The sequence below is a fragment of the Lolium perenne genome, chromosome 2 (genome assembly GCF_019359855.2).
Source record: "Lolium perenne isolate Kyuss_39 chromosome 2, Kyuss_2.0, whole genome shotgun sequence".
NCBI lineage: Eukaryota > Viridiplantae > Streptophyta > Magnoliopsida > Poales > Poaceae > Lolium > Lolium perenne.
The window spans coordinates 20,921,459-20,942,109 of NC_067245.2; the positions used below are offsets into that span (position 1 = coordinate 20,921,459).

The following is a 20,651-nucleotide window of genomic DNA, read 5'->3' on the forward strand; positions in this document are numbered from 1 at the left end:
TTGCTATGATAATAGCCACAAGCTTGTCGATACAAATAATGTTTCTTTCATGAAACAAAAGAGAAAATATACAACTGGAGACGAAACCAAAAGTTTATATTTTGAGAGTATCAGACGGAAAAATCAATGGTTATCTCATAGTGCTACCTGGCCTAGAAAAATAGCATCGACACAAACATGTGTTGTTTTAGTCCTAGGCGTCGATGGAAACAAAGGATATTCATGATGATTTGTCAATACCAAACTCCACGATGATAGGACTGCGTCACAGGAGGGAAGCGAGATGATAGTGATGCCCGTGTTTGTTGTTTGAAGAAGAGCCTTACTAGTGAGATGCCGTCATAGTGGTACAAAATTCTAGAGATTGATAAATAGTTACTTTTGGTGATAGTAAATATCAGCTTCTCTAGCAATATAAATCGAAAGGGCCCCTTTTCCTTTAAGTTCATGCATGCTATTTTAGAGCAGCACACCTAGGATTCAAGTCTTTTTATGGGTTTTTTCTCGAAATAAAATAACGACTAGTGGAATTTTAAAAAGAGAGGTATACTTAAACCTTTAGAATGTGAAATCTGGCAAGAGAAAGAATCTGTAAGACTTTATTCTTTGACTTCTTTTGTTGCCAAATTGCTTTGATAGTATATGCTCAAAGCTTTTAATGCACATGCTACTACTACCCCTGTTCCATTTAGTTGTCAATGTTTTAAATGTATCTAGACATATTTTATGTAACCGTATAAGGCAGCTAAAATGGGGACAATACAAACTTCAGAAAAAAACAATACAACATATTGTTCTAGACATATTTTATGTAACCGTATAAGGCTTGTGTTTTCAATTTTTTTACAAGAGCAGTTGTCAACCCGATCTAACAAATGGGTCAAGGTGACTTGAGGTGAAAAACACAAATTTCGGTAGAAAAATCTACTCCTTTCCAACTATAGATAAGCCAAATGTAAAGTCTCATATGTGTTCTTTAGGCCCGCGGAGCGGCACTCCATCTTCGCACTCTAAATTTGTTAGGTTAGCTGTAATTCTTTTATCAAATTTATCTAGTTTGTACTTTCTCCATTTTATAAAAAAATATATATTAGATTTATCTAAGTGTCTAAATACATTGAAATTTATTAATAAATCTAGATATTTTAAATATGACCGGGAGAGTACTAAATTTTTTTTCGTGCATCTTTGCGGGTTGTGAGTTTTTTTTTTTTTTTTGGTGCGGGTTGTGAGTTGTGCACCAGCTTCTGAAGCAGGATCTGGGCCTCGAAGCAGAATCCGACCCGATCCACCTCGCCGCGAGCGCAGTCGCAGTCATGCCGCGCATCCCACGGCGGCCGTCCGAGGAGGCGCGCCGCGGCGCCTACAAGCCGCCGGGCGTGGACGCCGCTCGCTCGCGCCGCCGACGCGAGGACCGCCTCCTCGCCCTCCGCCGCCGCAACCGCGACGCCGGCCTCTTCAAGCGCCGTCGCGACGAGCCCCCACTTGTCCCGGCCACCGTCGGAGCCCCCTCCGAGGCTGCCGCACCTGCCACAGACGTCACGCCCCCACCTCCTCCTCCTCCTTCCGACCCCTCCCCGCCCCAACCCGCTCCGCCCGGCGTGGACAGTCCACGGACTGCCGCCGACTCTGAGGTGCGGTCTTACAGTTTTCCGTCTGCCCGTTCTGGGTGCTTTCACATCTCTCATGTTAACAACAAATAATTTGCCACCTTTTGTTCGAATTTCATGCTGAGAATTATAGTCGAGGCACCCAAGTCAAGACATCCGCAATCTGTAATATTTGAAACCACTGATGCAAATAACAGATGATTGATGTGCACATTTCCCCACCGATAAGATATACCTCTTATATTACCATCATGTTGGATGAAAACACTCACTAGATAAATGTTGGCAGAGTTGTATTTGAAACTGTTAACTGTAAAGAGCACACTCGCTAGATAAACGTTGGCAGAATCGATTTGAGAAGAAGAGCCTTGTCATGGCTTTGGTAAATGCCATACTGTTTATGGGGAGAATCAGATCCTTCAGTATGGCGCATTTGAAAGAAAATAAATGTTTCGATAGTGTGATGAACTTCTTACGATGCGCACTTATTTTGTTTCTTTTGAGATCTCCTTATCGTTTCCCTGTTGTATCCAGTTAGCTTGATGGCCTATCAGAATTGGTGGAGAAAGTTTGGTCAGATGACACCTCTGCCCAGCTGGAAGCCACAGTCCAGTTCAGGAAACTTCTCTCTGACGGTACTTGACATGCTTAATGAGATGTTGTTGCTCTGTTGTGTCGTAAGTGATTAACTTGTTGTAGTTATATCTGTAGGGAAGAACTCAACCATGATAAAAATCATTAGAGCAGATGTCCTGCCAAGGTTTGCTGAGTTCCTTTCAAGACACGGGCTTCCGCAGCTCCAAGTATGTCGTCTCGTTTTCTTTTATTTTTCACTTCCTTTTTCTCTGGAAACAATCTTATGTTTTTGTATTTTTTGCAGATGGAAGCAGCATGGGTGCTTACTAACATAGCTGCATCAGATTATACAATGCTAGTTGCAGAATGTGGTGCTGTTCCAAAGCTGGTAGATCTCTTAGCATCCCCAAATGCTAGCATCAGGCACCAGGTGAAACAATGTTACTCCATTGTACATTGCCTTTGAAATGTCTTTCTTATTGATATATTGTGGTTCTGATATGTTAAACAGGCTACATGGGCCCTTGGAAATATAGCGGCAGACATGCCTAGCTGCAGAGAGACTGTTCTTGATCATGGTGCTGTTACACCATTACTTGCTCAATTTAAAGAAGATATGAAAGTTTCTGTTCTGAGGACTGCTACATGGGCACTGTCAAACCTTTGTTTTGGAAAATTACCGGAGGAAGTGCAAGTAGGTTGCCCTAACATTTCTGATATGTCATTCTTAATATGTGAAGAAATAATCTTCTGATATTCGGTTTTGGCTGATCATTGCAGGTGAAACCAATACTTGAAATAATCAGCCTTCTTATCCATTCTGCTGATGAGAGGATACTGGCAGATGCATGCTGGACTCTTTATTATATATGTGCTGGCGTGGAAGCTGGCGTTCAAGATGTATTAGATGCAGGTGTATGCCCTCAACTTGTGAAACTTTTGATGTAAGTTGGTGGACTCATTTTTGCAGTGCAGTTTTACATATCAATAAAATATCCATATATTCATTAATATGAAACACACTTTTTTTTTCTGATTTTAGGCACGCATCAGCTAATATTCTTCTTCCTGTCATCACATCACTCGCAAGAATTTCTGCCGGAGATGATACTCAAGTGCAGGTTAGCCAATTCATATTTCATGATAGTGTCTTCGTTCATCATTACTGTATGAATTGCCAGTTAATTGCAACAGCCAAATCAGAGAAATCTGAAGTTCATATATTTTAGCTGCCACAACAGTAGATATTATTGCATTCCCTTATTTGAGTCTTAGTAGATCATTTAATTCCTTCATATACCTCACCAGCTGTCCATCCTCAAACACCATTGTGGGATAGCAGCCTCTCTGATTTCATGCTCCACGAGTTGTGGAATCTTAGCAGAGCTCTGCATGCCTCCGACATGAAATATTATGTATTCGTTGTAGTTTTCATGTGTGCTGCTGCCCAGGAAATTTATATATTTTCCTAATGTTTGCTACAGTGCTTAACTAATCAGTTTTATTTTGGCTTGTTAAAATTGTGCAATGATGTTTTTCAGATCATAGTAGAAAATGGCGTTCTTCCTTGCTTGGCCCAGTTACTAGCACGAAATTATCCGAAGGTCATCAAGAAGCAAGCTTGTCTAATTGTTTCTAATATTGCTGCTGGCAGCAAGGATCATATTCAGGTAGTGTAAGTTATATACTTGCCAATAAAAATGAGTTCCTCCTGTGATCAATTGGTTGCATTATTATTATTGATTGACTCCTTGTCGTTCTTCCGACAGGCAGTAATTGATGCTGATGTTATGAACCATGTTGTTGTCCTACTGAAGAGTTCGGAACCCGATATCCAAAAGGAGGCTGCTTGGGCTATATCAAATGCTGCGTCTGGTGGCTCAAGTGATCACATCCAGTAAGCTCGATCCCGTGGTTATCTGGCATTCTAGTACTCTTCACATGCAATCTGACTGAATTTAAATTCATTATTCTTTATGTTTATGATGTTGACCCAGGTGCTTCGCAATGACTTTTCACTCTCTGACCACAGGTATTTGGTGAGCCGGGGATGTCTAGAGCCACTCTGCAATGTCCTCAAGCACCAAGATGTTGATCTTGTATATACTTGCCTGGAAGGTCTTCAGAATATACTCGAGGAGGGTGAGATCGGGAAGCAGGGCAAGGAATCCGCGACGAACCCATACGCCCAGTTTATGCTAGAGAACGGGGGCCTGGACAATTTGGAGGATCTGCAGGATTTTGACAACGACGCGGTTTACAGGTTAGCCATGAAGCTGCTCGAGAGTTATTGGGACGAGGAAGTAAGTGATGACGAAGCAACTTTGCCGGCTCCCGAAGACGCCCCTGCAGAGCCCGTCGTGGCAGTACCGGAAGATGCTGCGCAGGCGCAGCCACCTGTACTGGCGCCCACCGCGGATGGTACCGAGTGATCTCTGATTCTGCTGCATTGTTTTAGCTAAATCATGTTTCCTTACATGATTAAGCATCAGTATCCATGTGATCATGGCAAGCATAGAGAGAAACGTGTATCGTAGTCAGATGCTAAGCATGTCCCCTTCGGCGTGCATAACTTTTGTGACTAAATTTCTGTATGATGTATTATCCAGATTTTTTTTATAAGAAAAAATTTGCTAGAGAACATCGTTATTTTATGGCATTTGCTAAAACACGCTGGTCGATCGATTGCGTCTTTGTCGAGTATGACAGAATTGTGATGGTATCTAACAAAGACATAATCAGAACAGTGTGTTTTATTAAATGCCAACAATAATTGTGTGATGTAGCAGATTTTTCCTATTTATAAACACAACCTCATAATGAAAATTGTGGGGTCCACATGGGTCAGCCCACTGCACATGTCAATTGACTCGATTCATCCCAGCTGCCATACTCCACGAATCACTCCGCCAATCCATCTCCGCCTATCATCCCCATCGGTGAGATCTTCCGGCCGGCCGCCGGCGTAGCCATCAGCGCGGGACGCAGACGGTGCATGCCTACAGCAGCTCGACGAACAGACGGCGTGTGGGCGGACAGCGGCGGGTACCTGGTAAGCCTCCATGATCTCTTTTCTTCTTGCAATCTTGTCTCTGATTCGGGGTCATCGAACTTCGATTTCGACCATGACCCGGCCATGGACCCACTTTCGTCCCTGTCCCTGGGTCACGGAATGGACCTTCGACCGGCTACTGCTGAAAAGCACTTCGTTTTCAGTGACATCTGTTCTTCTCCCCTTCGATCGGCGTGGACATGGCCACCGGACGAGACGCCGGTATTGGTGTTGGTCAGAACGGTGATAGTGCTAGTGTTGGTGGGGAGAATGGGAGGAGGAAGAAGGTGGAGCTGTTGCAGGAAGCCATCCATGGGCTCCTGGAGGAGAATAGGGTCAAACAGCAGCAGCACGGGGAAGAAGACGGCTACATTGTCACGCGGGATCAAGAGGAAGATCTCCTCCTCTCCTCGTTGCTCTCCAAGGTATGCATATATGTGTCTGCTTTTACTTGCATATGTCTGAATTATGTCTGGCTGATGCATCAACATTGGTCCACATCTGTTTCACTTCATCCTTAATCGAAACAAAATCCTTCTGCGTTCGTTCGTTCGTTTGATGGCTGCAGCATCGTTGTTTGTGTCAACAGCTGGACGCACAGGAAAAAGGTGTTGATCTCGATAATGCTGAGCTGAACTCTTTCCATCAGGATTTGGAGAGCCGAAAGGATGTGGGGCTAGACGATATAGCAAAAGACCTGAACAAGATCAAGAGACAGAACAGGATCACCCACATCCTACTCGGCACGATCATCGTCATGACCGCCGCGTGGCAATTCAACGAGGTGTCCTTCCTCCTTGCGGTGCAGAGGAAACTGAGCAATCCTTTCAAGTCCTTGGGGGATATGATCAAGAGTTCCCTGAAGAGAGGGGGACAGCCGATGATTGAGGCGTCGCCACTGCCTCCAGTCGGCGTCCCGGATGTTAGTCGGAGTGATTTGCACATGCTAGCCATCGGCAACAGTGATGGCTCCTAGATCAGTGGGATGGTGAAGACTGATGGGATGATAAAGAATGACTCGTGCAACAGAAATACCCCCTCCAGATTATGTTGCTCGTCTTGTCTACAGGTCAAGGTTTGTAAGGTCATCTGTTGGTTTATCAAGTGGAAGGAAATGGAATTTTGCAAGTAGGTTTGTAAGGCTTGTAGAATACAAGCTTATATTAGCTCTTAATGAATCATGCTTTGTTGACAAAGCAACTTTTAATGTGTCCCCCTATCGTTGTTTCATGTATGCTCTTGCTCTGAAATGCAGAATTTGTTCTTTTACTGAACTGGTACTGTTACAAGAATTTGTTCCCATATCAGTCGCATGCATAAACTTCTCTACCAATCTTTGCAGCAAAAGGAAAGGTATGTAACAATCTTTGCAGCAAAAAAAAAAAAAGGTTGCAGAATTTTGGAACACATGATATATGTCACAGTTGTGTAAGGTCAAAGAGCTTGGATCCTGGAAACGTAGGACATAACGTACTACAATTTTAAACACCATCTTATTCAGAATGCTAGAACTGTAGATCATATAACCATTTTAAACACCATTTTAAACACCAATTAATTGCAACAACAAAATCAGAGAAATCTGAAGTTCATATAACCTGCAGGTACATTGTATCTGCTAATACTGTAGATATTATTGTATTGTTTCAGTCTTAGTAGACCATAGTTCATCAATATATACCTCACCAACTGTCCATCCTACCAGCCTCACTGATTTCATACTCCCTCCGTCCCAAAATGTAAGGCGCCTAAGGATTAGTCAAAAGTCAACGTTTTTTAAGTTTGACCAAGTTTATACACAAAAATGTAAATATTTACAGTACTGAATCAACATGAATAGATTCACCATAAAGTATATATTTTTAATATGTTCATTCGATATTGTAGATGTAAATATATTTTTCTAAATATTTGGTCAAAGTTAGCAAAGTTTAACTTTTGACCAATCCTTAGACGCCTTACATTTTGGTACGGAGGGAGTACTTCGCAAGTAGGGGAATCTTAGAGGAGCTCTGCATGCTTCCGCATAAAGTGCTATGCACTTGTTGTAGTTTGCATGTCTGCTGCTCCCCAGGAAATATGTCTAATGTTTGCTTCAGTGCTTAGCTGATAGGTTTTATTTTGGCTTGTTGAGCCTGTGCAACAATGTTTTTCAGGTCATAATAGAAAAGTGTATTCTTCCTTGCTTCGTCCAATTACTAGCACGAAATTATCGAATGTCATCAAGAAGCAAGCCTGTCGAATTGTTTCTAATATTGCTGCTGGCAGCAAGGATGAGATTCAGGTAGTATAAGTTATGTACTGATTTTGGTATTTTTTTCCAATAAAATCCTGCCCCATGTCAACTGAATCATGTACAATTATGTCATTATTATCTGTTGACTCATAATTCTTCTGGCAGGCAGTAATTGATGCTGCTGTTATTCACCATGTTATTGTCCTACTGAAGGCCCCGTGGTTATCTGGCATTCTAGTACTATTCACATGCAATCTGGGTGAATTTAAATTCATTATTGTCTATGTTCATGATGTTGGCCCAGGTGCTTTGCAATGACTTTTCACTCTGACCACATATATTTGGTGAGCCTGGGATTTCTGGAGCCACTCTGCAATGTCCTCAAATACCAAGATGTTGATCTTGTACGTTATCTCAGACTCTGCTGGTTGCTTTAGCTAAACCCTGTTTCCTTGCATATTTAAGTATCAATATTCCAATGATCATGGACAGCCTAGTGAGAAATGTACCAAGATGAGATGCTAGAATGTCCCTTGAGTGTTTAGAACTTTTCTCATTAAATTTATGTAGAATGTAATATCCGGATCCGTTTTTTTTTTTTGAATGGATGAGCAGGAAATGAGACTTTTTATGGACATGTGACTTCTATTTGGTGAAAGTGACTGAGAATGTGAGCGCATGATCTCAAGGGAGGTTTGTAACTGCATGATCTCTGTTGGACCCTGCAATTTAGATATGATGGCTACACTAGTACACTTGCAATTAAATCAGGCAACACTCTCTGGTACATGGCGTCTCTTCAAAGAAGAGCTATAATTCTGTTTCTCAAATAACAGACCATTTTCTACCGACCATATGTTATAATCGCCGCATGCCGATATGTTTGTAAGATGGTAGCCATGCGCAATCAGTATGTACGTGGAATGTTACGGGTTTAACCTGGACAGATTTGGTTTGTGTTCCGTGATGCCAAGTCACCAATCTCTGACTCTTAGATCGACGCAGGTAGATAGATACACATGTAGATTATCAGCTAGTTTTGACTTACACGTTCTGATGGTCTGATTGACACTAGACACATCTCACTCGCAAAGACCATAAATAACATCCACCCTTGTACGCACGAGGTGATGGGTTCCGTCGATCGATCGCAGTCCAAGATTATATCTGTGTGTGCATCGTGCCAAGTTTCATGCTCGAACTGGCAAGTTTCACAGGGACTTCGTCAGAAAAAGATAAGATAGATGTGCAAAGTTTACCCCTTTCGATAGATACAGCTCCTTCCGTCCCAACATAGTTAATCAGTAGGCTCGGGCTTTGCATAAAAAGCATGGCATGTTTTGTTCCTTCCCTTGTTTTGATAAGACACATGTGGCCAGTAGCAGTGCATTTTGAGGATGGGTGGATTGATACGTGCCGTCCATTTTCCAAAAGTATTACCTATCCTAGTATGTAAGCATTGGTTCAATGGATCAAATTATTCCATTTTTCAATAAAAGGTGCTTTATTACTCCAAATTTTGTATTATAGCGATACAATTTAAATGAATTTACGCCCAATCCCTGCTTAGCTAAGATGCACACAATCACAAAAGCCGACCAAAGAGAAAAACATAAACAACCACACAAAGCTCAAGAAGCTAACACAACATGCCTAAGATGATCCTCAAGGACCAATCTGTCAACCATGTGAGATAAAAATATTTATCACCATGTCCTGCAACTATCCACACTTTATAGAGACGACCGAAACAAACTGGTACACCGGTTGACGACATGCATAAGAGGAAAAAAATATTTGCAACATCACCTGACAGATACAAGATGGAAGCTATTTAAATAACTCATCATATAGAACTAGCAAATTTGGATTGAAAGAATAAATGTTTAATTATTTCATCACGATGATAAACCTTACACTTTGTACTTCCATGCAACAACCTCGTCCTGGGTCTCACCGAAGCAAAATAATTCATTCTTGTGAAATTTTATTTTAAGTATTGAAATTTGATCAAATGCTGATAAAATTAATTTCAGATTCTTAGTTTTTTTTAAGATCATGCCTTATAAAGAGAATCATATCATCTACATATTGAAGAATTCATAGCTCACCCTCAATCTGGCCATTTATCTGTGCACATTTAATCATGAAACTTAACATATGGGCCACTATATTATATAACATAGACAATAATGAGTCGGAAATTCAATTCGGCTCCCATGTGCGTATGCACCCTCTACCAAAATATCATATTTTGAAATGTCGAAAAAATTTAGCAAAAAAATTTACATGTACATCTTCATAATATATGTTCGTTCATCAAGTTTCACGAAAAACTAATATTTTTTGTGGTCTATATAAAAAAGAGAAAACTTATCTTGTGAAAAGCATTATTTTTAGCACTGAGTTTTATCTTTTTTACACAAGTCACATGATAAGTCGATTTTTTATGAAACAACTTTGTAAGCGTGTAGCACAAGAAGATTTACATGCGAATTTTTAGTTTCAACTTTTTTGAAATTCAAAATATGTGTAAGATGCATTTCAAAATAGTGGGAGCATATGCTCCCATGTTTCAAAACACCACTCCCTGAGCCTGGAGCATAATGAGTACCCTATGTAATTCTTTTCCATTTGGAAGTAATGACCAACACACTCGACTTGGATGGTTACACTAGCTCCGAGTACAAAACTATGGACTAAAGAACACCACTTATTGGAGAATTCCTTCATTCTCAAGGCTTGCTGAAGGAAAAATCATTTAACTTTATCATAATCATAGGTCTTTTCAAAATGAATTGACTAGTTCTCGGTCTACCGAGAATTAACTTCGTTTTCAGTACAATTACATCATTGAATTTCAGTTGCAACCCATGTTGCAACTCACCATTAGCGCGTATCACGAAGTCTAACAGTTCAGAGGCATTTTTCGTAGTTGCAACCTCACTTGCAACTGAAAAAAAATCAGTTGCAATCTCACTTGCAGTTGAAAACAATTTCAATTACAACCAAACATGCAATTTAAGTGCACGAATCACGATGCTAATTTGATGTTGCATGAGTCTACTGAGCACGGGCTTCGTTCTCAGTGTACCGAGAACTAACTATATCACCTCATTTAGTTTTTTGTGGGTGTAGTTCGTGGACCATTTCGTGAAGAATGACAACCCCATCGAAGATTTTTCTTCCTTGCATGAATGTTGCTTGCGTGGATCAAACAACATGGTTGGCCATTGAATTGAACCTAATAATTCGGTTTCTTTTGTTGTAGTCTTGAATCTAACATGAAGAAAACAGATATGTTTATATTGTTCGATGGAATTATCATGAAATAACTGAAGATAGGTTGATCGCTGAGTAAAGTTTGAGGCAAGTACGAACGTACTGGACCTGACGTGCCCGGTGCATGACCGCACTTACAGATCGATCTTAACGGCAACGTGCTGTGCCTCTACATGTATTGTCCATTTCGAATGCAGAACTTAACCGGACGACTTGGTGCTGCTCCGAGGATATCGATGCAGGCATTGGACTTTTGCACTTTTGGAGTCGTCGGAGCTGCCTTTTTTCCATGACTTTCTTGCAAAACTGTACTTCTTCTGTGGTTCGCGGCCAGTATAATCTCGATCGAGATAGATTTGGTTCTGCAGATCATACACGATGATTGCGATACGTGCGGCAGAGAGCAGCTAACCCCAACAGGAAGAAAAGTTTCAGTTCACACATCTGCGATCGGTGGTCTCGATTGGATCAGTCTAGCTATCTGATCCACGCATGACGTAAACTCCCAGAACTCCACTAGCTAGCGAGCTAGATGCTAGAACTCATAGTACATGCGTACGAAGATTTAGGCAGTGTGAAGCTGTAACGGATTTGGGAGAGGGGAAAAGGTAGTGACAGCCAGTCAGCTAGCGCAATCGGCATGAGCTTGGCGTGCGCGGAAACGCGGCGTTGATCTCTCTCTACTTTCGCGGCGCACCGCCTCATCTCCGGGCTACTTCCCGTGTGGTCCTCTGCCGCCGGCCGCCGCGCGTGTCGTGGCGCGCCGCCCGTGCGTGTGTATGAGCTGCAGGTGCCGGCCAGCGGTGGGACGGTGGCAGCTGTATCTCTGATCTCTCTCCATGCCACGCCATGATCGAGCGTGTTGTGCTGCTGCATGAGCGGTCTCGATCGGTCGATCCGATTCGAGGGCCACTTGGCAATTCACGATGTATTATCCATCATGCGTGGTCACACTGCTCATCTAAGGTACCAATCCCACATGTTAATTGTGTCATCATCATGTCGATCGCTCGCTGTTGCCAACAAACAAGGCGTTCTATCCTCGCCGTAAAACCTAGTGAAATCCAGTTGCGGAAGAGCTTACGCTCTGTTGCAGCTGCATGCCTCTTCAGTTTCTTTGTCCTGAACTCGAACGAGAAACAGAGCTAGCTCGATCGCACTAACTGATAAATCCGGCCAGAGAAGGAAGATAAATTTGTCCGCTCCAAATTAAGGGACTGATCGAGGAGGGGAATGATACTTTGCTGTCAGTCTGGCCTGCATAGACTGACGAAATCAGGGACTTGATCTGAGTCTGACAAGCATTCAGATAAGTAGTCGGCTAATGCGTTTCTCCCGTCCAAAAAAAGATATATAGTCGGCTAATGCGTTTCTCCCGTCAAAATCGAACGAAACTTTGGACTTGTTCTTCATAATTCGGATACAAAAAGGAACAAGACGACGCAAATGATTAGAGGAACATACTGAACTGAAGGCCCCCCCGCATCGCATCTATGCGTTGGTGGGACGCTTTTCTATCTTTTTTTCTCAGGTGACACCCCAAATGGATTCCTGACGAAACCATCCATCACTAGCGCGAAGCCGCGAACTAAGCCGGACGTCACTCGCGACCTGATCGACACGTGTGAAAAACCATGGGTTTCTGACGGGGAACCCCGATGCATTTCTGCATTTTTCTCCGACCTTTTCAGCATGCTGGACAGGCGATATATCCAACGGCCGCACACAGTTTGCAGCTACATCCACTTCAGTTGTTGTTGCCAATCATACGCGTGGCCCTGCGTACGCACGTGTCGATCACCTGGTGCTACATATGCTTGGTTAATTCAGTACGTGTGGTGGTGAGCACTGAGTGGCACTCACCATCATCAGGGCGAGGCGAGAGCTTAGTTCATTAGCTGCATAATCATCGGATTGGATTGGCAGGAGAGGCGGCGATCCGTACGTACGAGTAGCCAAAAGATCTGGCATTCTCTAGAGGAAGATGACTCGTATCCTGATCGGCATCGTTTTCTTTTTTCCAGCTAAATTTGAAGGGACATGTGAGCGAACGATTTTCTGATACCAAGAAATGTGGTCGGCGACGAACAAGAGATCAATTCGTTCCGTGGCGCTTTCTTTTTTTATATAGTGTGGTTGCTTGCGTCGTCACCTCGTCCTCGGGATGTTGTTGATCTGCTTCTCGTTTTTAATACCGTGAGCAATGTGCACGCTTGTAACCTACTTATGGAACGATAGTATACTGTGTTCACAAGTATAATTCTGAGGTGCGTCAATTAACTCGGGCAAGAAGGAGTATTATTATTTTTGAAAAAAGGGTCAAGGAACCCCTGGAGCTCAGGCGAACAACGCTCCGTGACCCCCTCGCGTCGTCTCCTCTGGGCGACAGGGGGGGCGAACCCTAACCCCCGCCGCCGCCGCCTCTTCCCCCACCTCCCCTCCCTCCCCTCGCCGTCCCCTGAGGCTGCTGCCGGCGAAGCCGCGCAGAGCCGGTGAAGCGGGCGGCGGGGATCTGTGCGCGGGCTCCCCTGGCGCGGTGGCACGGAGGTTGGCTGCCGTGTGAGGGGGGCATGGCCTCCGCCGCTGGCTGCTCGGCAGCCCTCCTTCCCCCGTCCTCCTCTCCGGCTCGGCCTCGCCGGTACTGGACGTTGGTGGCCGGCGGCTAGGGTGCTGCCCGTCGCGGCTTTGGCTGGGGCCATGGATCTGGGCGGCGGCCCATCTGGCGTGGCGACGACGTGCTCGCGGCAGGCGGCGTTGCGGGTGGCTCTGGCCGTCGGTCTCGTCCTCTTGGGAGGTACGACCACGGCGGGCGGCGGCTGCGGCTTGGAGGTCCTCCTCCTCGTCAATCTGGTGCGTGTCTCCCCGTCCGGATCTCTCTCCTCCACCGGTTTGGTTGAGGGCGGCGGGTGCTCCCTGTCCTCGAACATGGTGTGGGTGTTGGTGGTTTACTTGGGACCAGGGGAAACTCTAGGTCGGCTGGCTCGGCCCAGCGGCGGCGACGCCTTCGGGCGCCGTTCTTCCTCCTTGGAGGCGTGGCTGAGGTCCCCTGTTTACACCCCGACCTACCTCCTGGGCGAAAGCCCAAAATCCTGCGGATTGGGCGACGTCGACGTGCTGCACGCCGTGTCCTTGTTGGAGGTGTCGCCTGGGGAGCGTGGTGCTCGGTGAGAAGAGTTGAAGGCGGGAGCTTTGACATGTGCAGCTGCTTCCGGTGGCTTTCCTGCCTCTCTCAGGTTCTCCAAGGTCGGCAATGGTCTGGCGGATGTGGTGTGCTCCTTTCCTTTGGTGGTCGTGGTTTGGGGCTGTCCCGGGGCTCGAGTCCAACTCCTCTCCAGCTCTTGGGTGAGCGGGTCTCATGTCCGATGGTTCGACGCCTTCGAGCCAAGGCGAGAGGGTAGGGACCCTCTTCGGCGTGAGAACAAGAGGGTGTCTGATGCTTGCAGTCTAGGGTGTCTTCCTCGAGCACAATCTCCATCCTGCTTCATGGCAGTGCCTCGTCGTGCCTTCTGTTCTTGATGTCTTGGTGCCGGAGCGTGGTAGTCTTCACCTGGCAAGTTCCTTCGGTGCTTGCGTCTAGTGTTGAGTTGTAAGCTGTCCGGGGTGCTCCCTTGTATCGTTCGGCCGTTGTGGTGTGTGGTGTGTGGTGTTGTGTTGTGGGTGGGTGGCCTTGTGTAATCCCTGGCCGGTTGATGGCTTTGTTAATTCAAAGTCGGGCTCCTCTGAGCCTTCTGTTTAGAAAAAAGGGTCAAGACCAGTACATCACTGAACGGAGGCCACCGAACGAAGCCTCCCTGTGTTGCCGCCCCCGCTTGCCTAGCATGTTGCAAAACACCGATCATCCAGATGACAATCTTCACCACATCTAAAATCTCGCCGATGTCATCCCTTGGAATCTCAAACTCAACATGAACTATGCAACCATCTTGATATAACCATCATTGTCGGTACCACGGTAATCGCAGCAAAAGATGCCACGGTCGACGTACCCGATGGTGCTAACAAAAAGTATGTACTCGAGATGTGCCTCCTCGAAACCACACAGGGCAGATTCACCCATCGTGTGAAGAGGTACTCATCTTAAACCAATCAATCCCCCGGTAAAGCCGGCTGGAAGACCACCTGCCCCAGGCGAAGAGGATCACCTGTCCTCAGCGCACTCGCCGTCGGCCGTCATGAGCAACCGCTTGCAATTGCACGGCATCGCCGCGAGGACAACGTCAATCTCTGGGGTGCATCCGGTGTTGATCCGTTTGAGGCCAGCGCGATAGCCACCGAGCACTAGGACCAACACCTGCAACGCTTGTCCCTGACGACAGCGTCATAGCCATCAAGCCAAGGCGACCCAATCTCCAGCATCGCCAGCGTCGTGTCCGTGGCCGGTTTGGACGTGCTCGCCGATGCAAGAAGGGCCATAGGCCTTCACGCGGCAGCAGCGCGCATATCCACAACCTTTAGGCCTACGTGTGCCCAACTGATCGAGCAGGTAGATCAGCCATATACGGGAGGCCCTGCATGCCAAAGATCACATGGACCTGAGCGGACATGGCCGACTCAGCCAGATCTCCGGCGCCGGCTGATGATTTTTCATGCCAAGGATTCCATTGCTAGCCACCAGGTGCAGTTGACTCGACAGATCCGAGGCAACACCCATCGACTAGCCACTAGGACGAAGTAGATCCGACTGAAGATTAGGAGAAAACTACTAGGGCGGACAAGGAAAAAAACAAATGGAGATTCGGAATCCGCGCCGCCGCCATCCACCGTTGGACGGCCTCCTCCGGCGGTGGCGAGGTGAATGGAGTCGGTGGGGGAGGAACCTCCCGGGTCGCCTCGTGCGACTCCGGAGGCCACCGCCGCCACCAGCTTAGAGTCCTCCCCCACCGACTCCATTCGCCTCGCCGCCGCCGGAGGAGGCCGTCCAACGGTGGACGGCGGCGGCGTGGATTCCGAATCTCCGTTTGTTTTTTTCCTTGTCCGCCCTAGTAGTTTTCTCCTAATCTTCAATCGGATCTACTTCGTCCTAGTGGCTAGTCGATGGGTGTTGCCTCTGAAAGATCGAGATGTCGCCTAGAGGGGGGGGGGGGGTGAATAGGCAATTACAAACTCTTTCGGATTTTGTCTTGTAAGAATGCGGAATTAAACTATCGTTTAGTTTACAAGCACAAACCCTAAATATGCTAAGCTCAACTAAGTGTAACAATAGCAACTAGAGCTAAGCAAGATAGGCACAAGATATATGTAGCACAAGTGATAGCAAGATATATGTACTTCAAGCACGATGGCTATCACAAGGAAAGAGAGCTCGGGTATAGAAATAACCGAGGCACGCGGAGACGAGGATGTATTCCCGTGTTCCCTTGCTTTGCAACAAGGTACGTCACGTTTGGAGGAGTGGAGGTCCCACGAAGGATTCCTCGCGCCATGAAGGCTCACCCTATTCTCCGAACCACACCCACGAAGGATTATGGCCCTTTCCTTATGGTTAGCTTTTCCTCCGCTCCGGAGATGGCAAGCTCCACAACCACTTCACAAGCTCCACGAAGGAGAAGCCCGGGCCCCTTCACAATCTTCCACGAAGAGATCACCGGGACACCAACCAAGCCAACTAGGAGGTCACCCTCCAAGAGTAACAAGCTCACGGTCTCTCACTCGAACAAATCGTGGTGGAGAGCTCAACACTATGCAATGATGCAAAGCAAGAACACCGGAGGTGTTCAAGTCCTTCACACTCAAAACCCACCAAAGCAACGAATGCTAGGATGAGATTGGAGAGGAAGAACAAGGGGGAAAGTCAACCAAAGACTCCAAGATCTAGATCCCAAGAGATTCCCTCACTTAGAGAAGAATTGGTTTGGTGGAAGTGTAGATCTAGATCTCCTCTCTCAAATCCTCAAATATGAGCAAGAATCATGGGGGGGAACAAGAGAGAGAGCAACTTCTTCAAAATGCAACAATGGAGGTGAGAGAAAGGGAAGAAGTAGTTTGGCTCAAGGTGGAAGAAGCCTATTTATAGCAAAGGGAGAAATAGAGCTGTTGGGGGAAAAAGACAGGAAAAACAAAAGAAAAACGGGCTGAAAAACACCCCAGTCGGCAGCCGGCTGACCGAACTGGGCGAGGAGGCCGGTTCCTTGTCCGGCCAGGCCGGCTGCCAGCCGGGCGGGGCAACCGGGCCGCGCGGAGGCGACCAGCCCAGTGGGGCGAGCCGCAGGCGGCGGGTAGGCGTGGGGCGCGCGGGGCGCGCGGCCGCGTGGGCCGAGCGGCGGGAAGGCGGCCCAGCAGTGCGGGCGGCGCGGAGCAGAGCGGGCCGCGCGGGGAGGCGGTGATCCGGCGGGAGGCCGGTCCGGCCGGGGCAGCGCCGGGCGGGCCGGTCGGTGACCGGGCCTGCAACCGGACGGGGCGGCCAGGCCCACGGGAATCCGCCCGGATGGCACCGGTTCCCAGGCCGGTTTTCGACCGGGTGGGCCGGCGCCTGGCCCGGTCCGGCCGGCTGGCCCCTTTCCTTTTTTTTTCTTTTCTCCTCTTTCCTTTTTCTTTAATAACAATTGCTCCCGAACTCCGAATCGCATGAAACCAATTTTGTTTGGAAGATAACAACGAATGCTATCTAATAGAAAGTGAAAACCCAAGAATCTGTAGGAGGGGATTTTATCATGAATATAAAAGGTAGAACCTTATATTATGAATAACCGGTAAAATCACCCAACATCGAAAACGCAATAGAAGATGCATGTGAACTCCGTTTTCGATGAACTTGGGCTTGTTGTAAAGCTAGCAACAAGCTCAAGAACCTCACACCGAGAAATACCAAGAAGCAATAAGAATGTGCAAAGTATGCAAAGGATTGAGCTCCCTAAGACGGTGTGATCAAGTTACCCAACCGAAAGCCCCTCTTGATAGTGCGGCTATCTATCCTATAATCCGGTCTCCCATCAACCACCTCGAGACCGGCAAAAGGAAAACCTATCAAGGTCATACCTTTGCCTTGCGCATCCCATCACTTGATCATTGTCGCTTCGCGAATACTCACAAATGCTCCCCCATACACTATGATGGGAAAGGTTCATTGATGCACATCTTCACTATCACCAAATGGACGGCAAGCTTCAAGCATGTGATCCACACAAGATGCTCATCTTGAACTTGCCCAACTCAACCTTGTATCTTCTCATACTCACTTAAGATAGAGCATGGCTAATATTGAGTTCCACATAAGAACTCCATCTTCATTTCTTCTTCTTGATCATATCACATATATATCTTCATACCGATGATCTTGATGCCAATACACAAGGTATATCTTTATCTTCATGGCATCCATACTTGAATCCAACACATGGAGAGCAAGTAGAACCTATGGAATATTCCTTCATATAAACTCAATGAAAACATTAGTCCATAGGGGTTGCCATTAATTACCAAAACCACACATAGGGGCAATGTACCCTTACAATCTCCCCCATTTTGGTAATTGATGACAACCACAATAAGTGGGTTTATATAATGAATATTAGTGACAAGTACGCAACTTATCCGAGAATAAGTTGTATACAAGAGGTTGTATTTGATATGGTCAAGTAACACAAAGCAACTAGTCCATATCAAAACCGACTCTACTCACACAACTACAACAAATGCAATGGATGTGAGTAGAACCAATATATATAGAGAAAACTCCCCCACAATGTATGCACGTGTGATGAACATGAATTCATTGCATACATTGTCAAGATTAACCTTTGGGATAGTTTCCACTATATATATACAACCATGCAAGACATATAAATATGGAATGCATGAGAGGCAAAACACTTAAGCACAAACCAAGCTTAAGTATAAAACCATTCCCTTAAACCCTCTAAACTTCTCCCCCATTGGCATCGATTGTCAAAATGGGTGAAAAATTTAGAAGACCAATATAATGTGAGTTCCTCCCCAAAGTGTGCACTTCTCATAATTTGAGTGGAATCAAGTGCACATATCCAATGATGAATACTTGAAGGAAGTCAAACTATATTGAGGATCAAAGATTGCATAAAGATAATATGGTGAAGTGAGCTTCAACAAATAAAGGCAAGCAATCAAGGATCCAATTGGACAAACAAAGATATCATGATAAGAGAGATATGGTGCTCTAAAAATAAGAAAGCTCCCCAAGGTTCGTGCACAATTTGTAATGTTTGCATTTGAATGCAATATGCACAAACATGGAATCCTCACTCCCTATATATCATTTAGAACACAACTAAGATAAAGAGAGTATGCTTATCAAGAACAACTTTAGTCCAACAATTACGAGATATGAGTGCAAGAAGGAAAATAAATAAACTAAGCACTCATAAATCTTCTTTACCAACAACACTAAAATCAAAAAGGATAAGAAGATGGTTGGCAAAGAACAAGGATATCAAGGTGATGGATTAGCGCTCTTATGTATATGAGTTTCTAAAGTGAACAAAGTGATCCATAAAGAAACATGCACACACAAGAGATTAACAAAATAGATAAGATAAGGTATCCAAGATGAAGTCATAAAATATACCAAAGGATGTTTGCTTAATAAAGCATATATATAGCCTATGGCTCCAATTTTCACTTATGGTATATGAATGAGCTTCAACCAAGTAAAATCTCAAAAACATCACAACCAACAATAAGGGAAGTAAAGCTAGTTGGAATGTTTTGAGAGAGGCAACAAGTATCACAAGTGCGGATTTATTTTGCAATTTCATCAATATTGCACATAAGAGTTCTTTGAGGAATTGATATGCAATAAATTGCTAGAGGGCATATTTGGGATAGGTGAATCATAAACATGATATATATATATATCCCCATCATATGCATTTTCTCAAATTACTCAAGTGTACAATAAGAAGTTTTCTTTAAAAGGATTTTTCAAGAACCTCAATATTTTCGAAATAAAGAATTTCATGCCAAGATGCAACCTACAAGAGGTTGGATGCTATATGAGTATGCATGAATAAGATACTTGTTACCGAGATAGCAATGGCATGATGTAGTAGATAGGAGTTCATCGATCATCCTAGTCTTGACTCCAATTCTCATATGGTGATAACACCTTCCTTATAGATGAGACAAGCCTCCATTGCATCTCCAATGTACCTAAAACATCATTCAAGTACATCTTGGCCCCCCAAACTTATTGGGTCCAACATGGTTAGACAAACCACAATATATAGGACACACTCCATATAAATATGTGCATATTTAGATGAAATTTGAATTTCATGCACATCTTAGCCATTTAGGATTTGATGGAGTATACCCTATATAATGGATCAAACAAAGCAAGCATGCTACAAATATAAACAAATTACATATAAGCACACATAAAGACTTTAAAGATCCAAGAAAGATATACTTTGGACAAAACACCAAAAGAATCGAATAAGGCATAAAGGTGTCACCAAACAAATTTGTTGTCCAAAATATATCAAAGACGCAAATCACAAAAGATTTGTTCAACAAAGTTCAACAAATGAACTAAGAAGAAACCATTGAGCATAAAGGATGAAATAAAGCAAACATGCTCAAGGATTTATCTCATTCAAGCAAATAAATCATGTAAGAAAGAATGAGATAGCAAACTCCCCCAAAGAGCAAGGTTCAAACAAAATAAACCAAACCCTATACACTTTTCACAATGGCACAATGTACCGTAAGGAAAAGGTTTGTCTTCTAAAACAAACACTTGATATGAATCAAGAGAATTTATCAAAAGATTTTTCAAAGGGAGAAGGAAGACACATGGGAGCAACAAAGATTTGTTGGAAATAAAATAAGGCAATAAGAAACAATCCAAGGTGAAGATGATCCAAAAATTCAACCACATACAAGGTTATCAATTGTCAAAGACAATGAGTATATTGGAAAT

At 44.8% G+C, this 20,651-nt stretch overlaps 2 protein-coding genes across 3 annotated transcripts; both read left to right on the forward strand.

Annotated features, from left to right (window-relative positions):
• Nucleotides 1-1,272: 1,272 nt before the first annotated feature.
• On the forward strand, nt 1,273-4,827 carry LOC127331425 (importin subunit alpha-1a). The gene is made up of 10 exons (XM_051357595.2): nt 1,273-1,634; nt 2,149-2,245; nt 2,322-2,413; nt 2,491-2,616; nt 2,698-2,880; nt 2,967-3,130; nt 3,229-3,307; nt 3,728-3,856; nt 3,956-4,083; nt 4,219-4,827. Exons 1-10 carry the CDS (start codon nt 1,317-1,319, stop codon nt 4,616-4,618), a joined length of 1,716 nt encoding a protein of 571 aa, XP_051213555.1. The 5' UTR covers nt 1,273-1,316; the 3' UTR covers nt 4,619-4,827.
• A 175-nt stretch (nt 4,828-5,002) lies between these two features.
• Nucleotides 5,003-6,512, forward strand: LOC127331427 (uncharacterized). 2 transcript variants are annotated; one of them, XM_051357598.2, is made up of 3 exons: nt 5,003-5,238; nt 5,403-5,663; nt 5,888-6,512. In XM_051357598.2, exons 2-3 carry the CDS (start codon nt 5,439-5,441, stop codon nt 6,212-6,214), a joined length of 552 nt encoding a protein of 183 aa, XP_051213558.1. In that variant the 5' UTR covers nt 5,003-5,238; nt 5,403-5,438; the 3' UTR covers nt 6,215-6,512. The 2 variants fall into 2 exon arrangements, with proteins under 2 accessions (XP_051213558.1, XP_051213557.1); XM_051357597.2 differs by having other exon boundaries at nt 5,007-5,238; nt 5,828-6,512.
• Nucleotides 6,513-20,651: the final 14,139 nt, after the last annotated feature.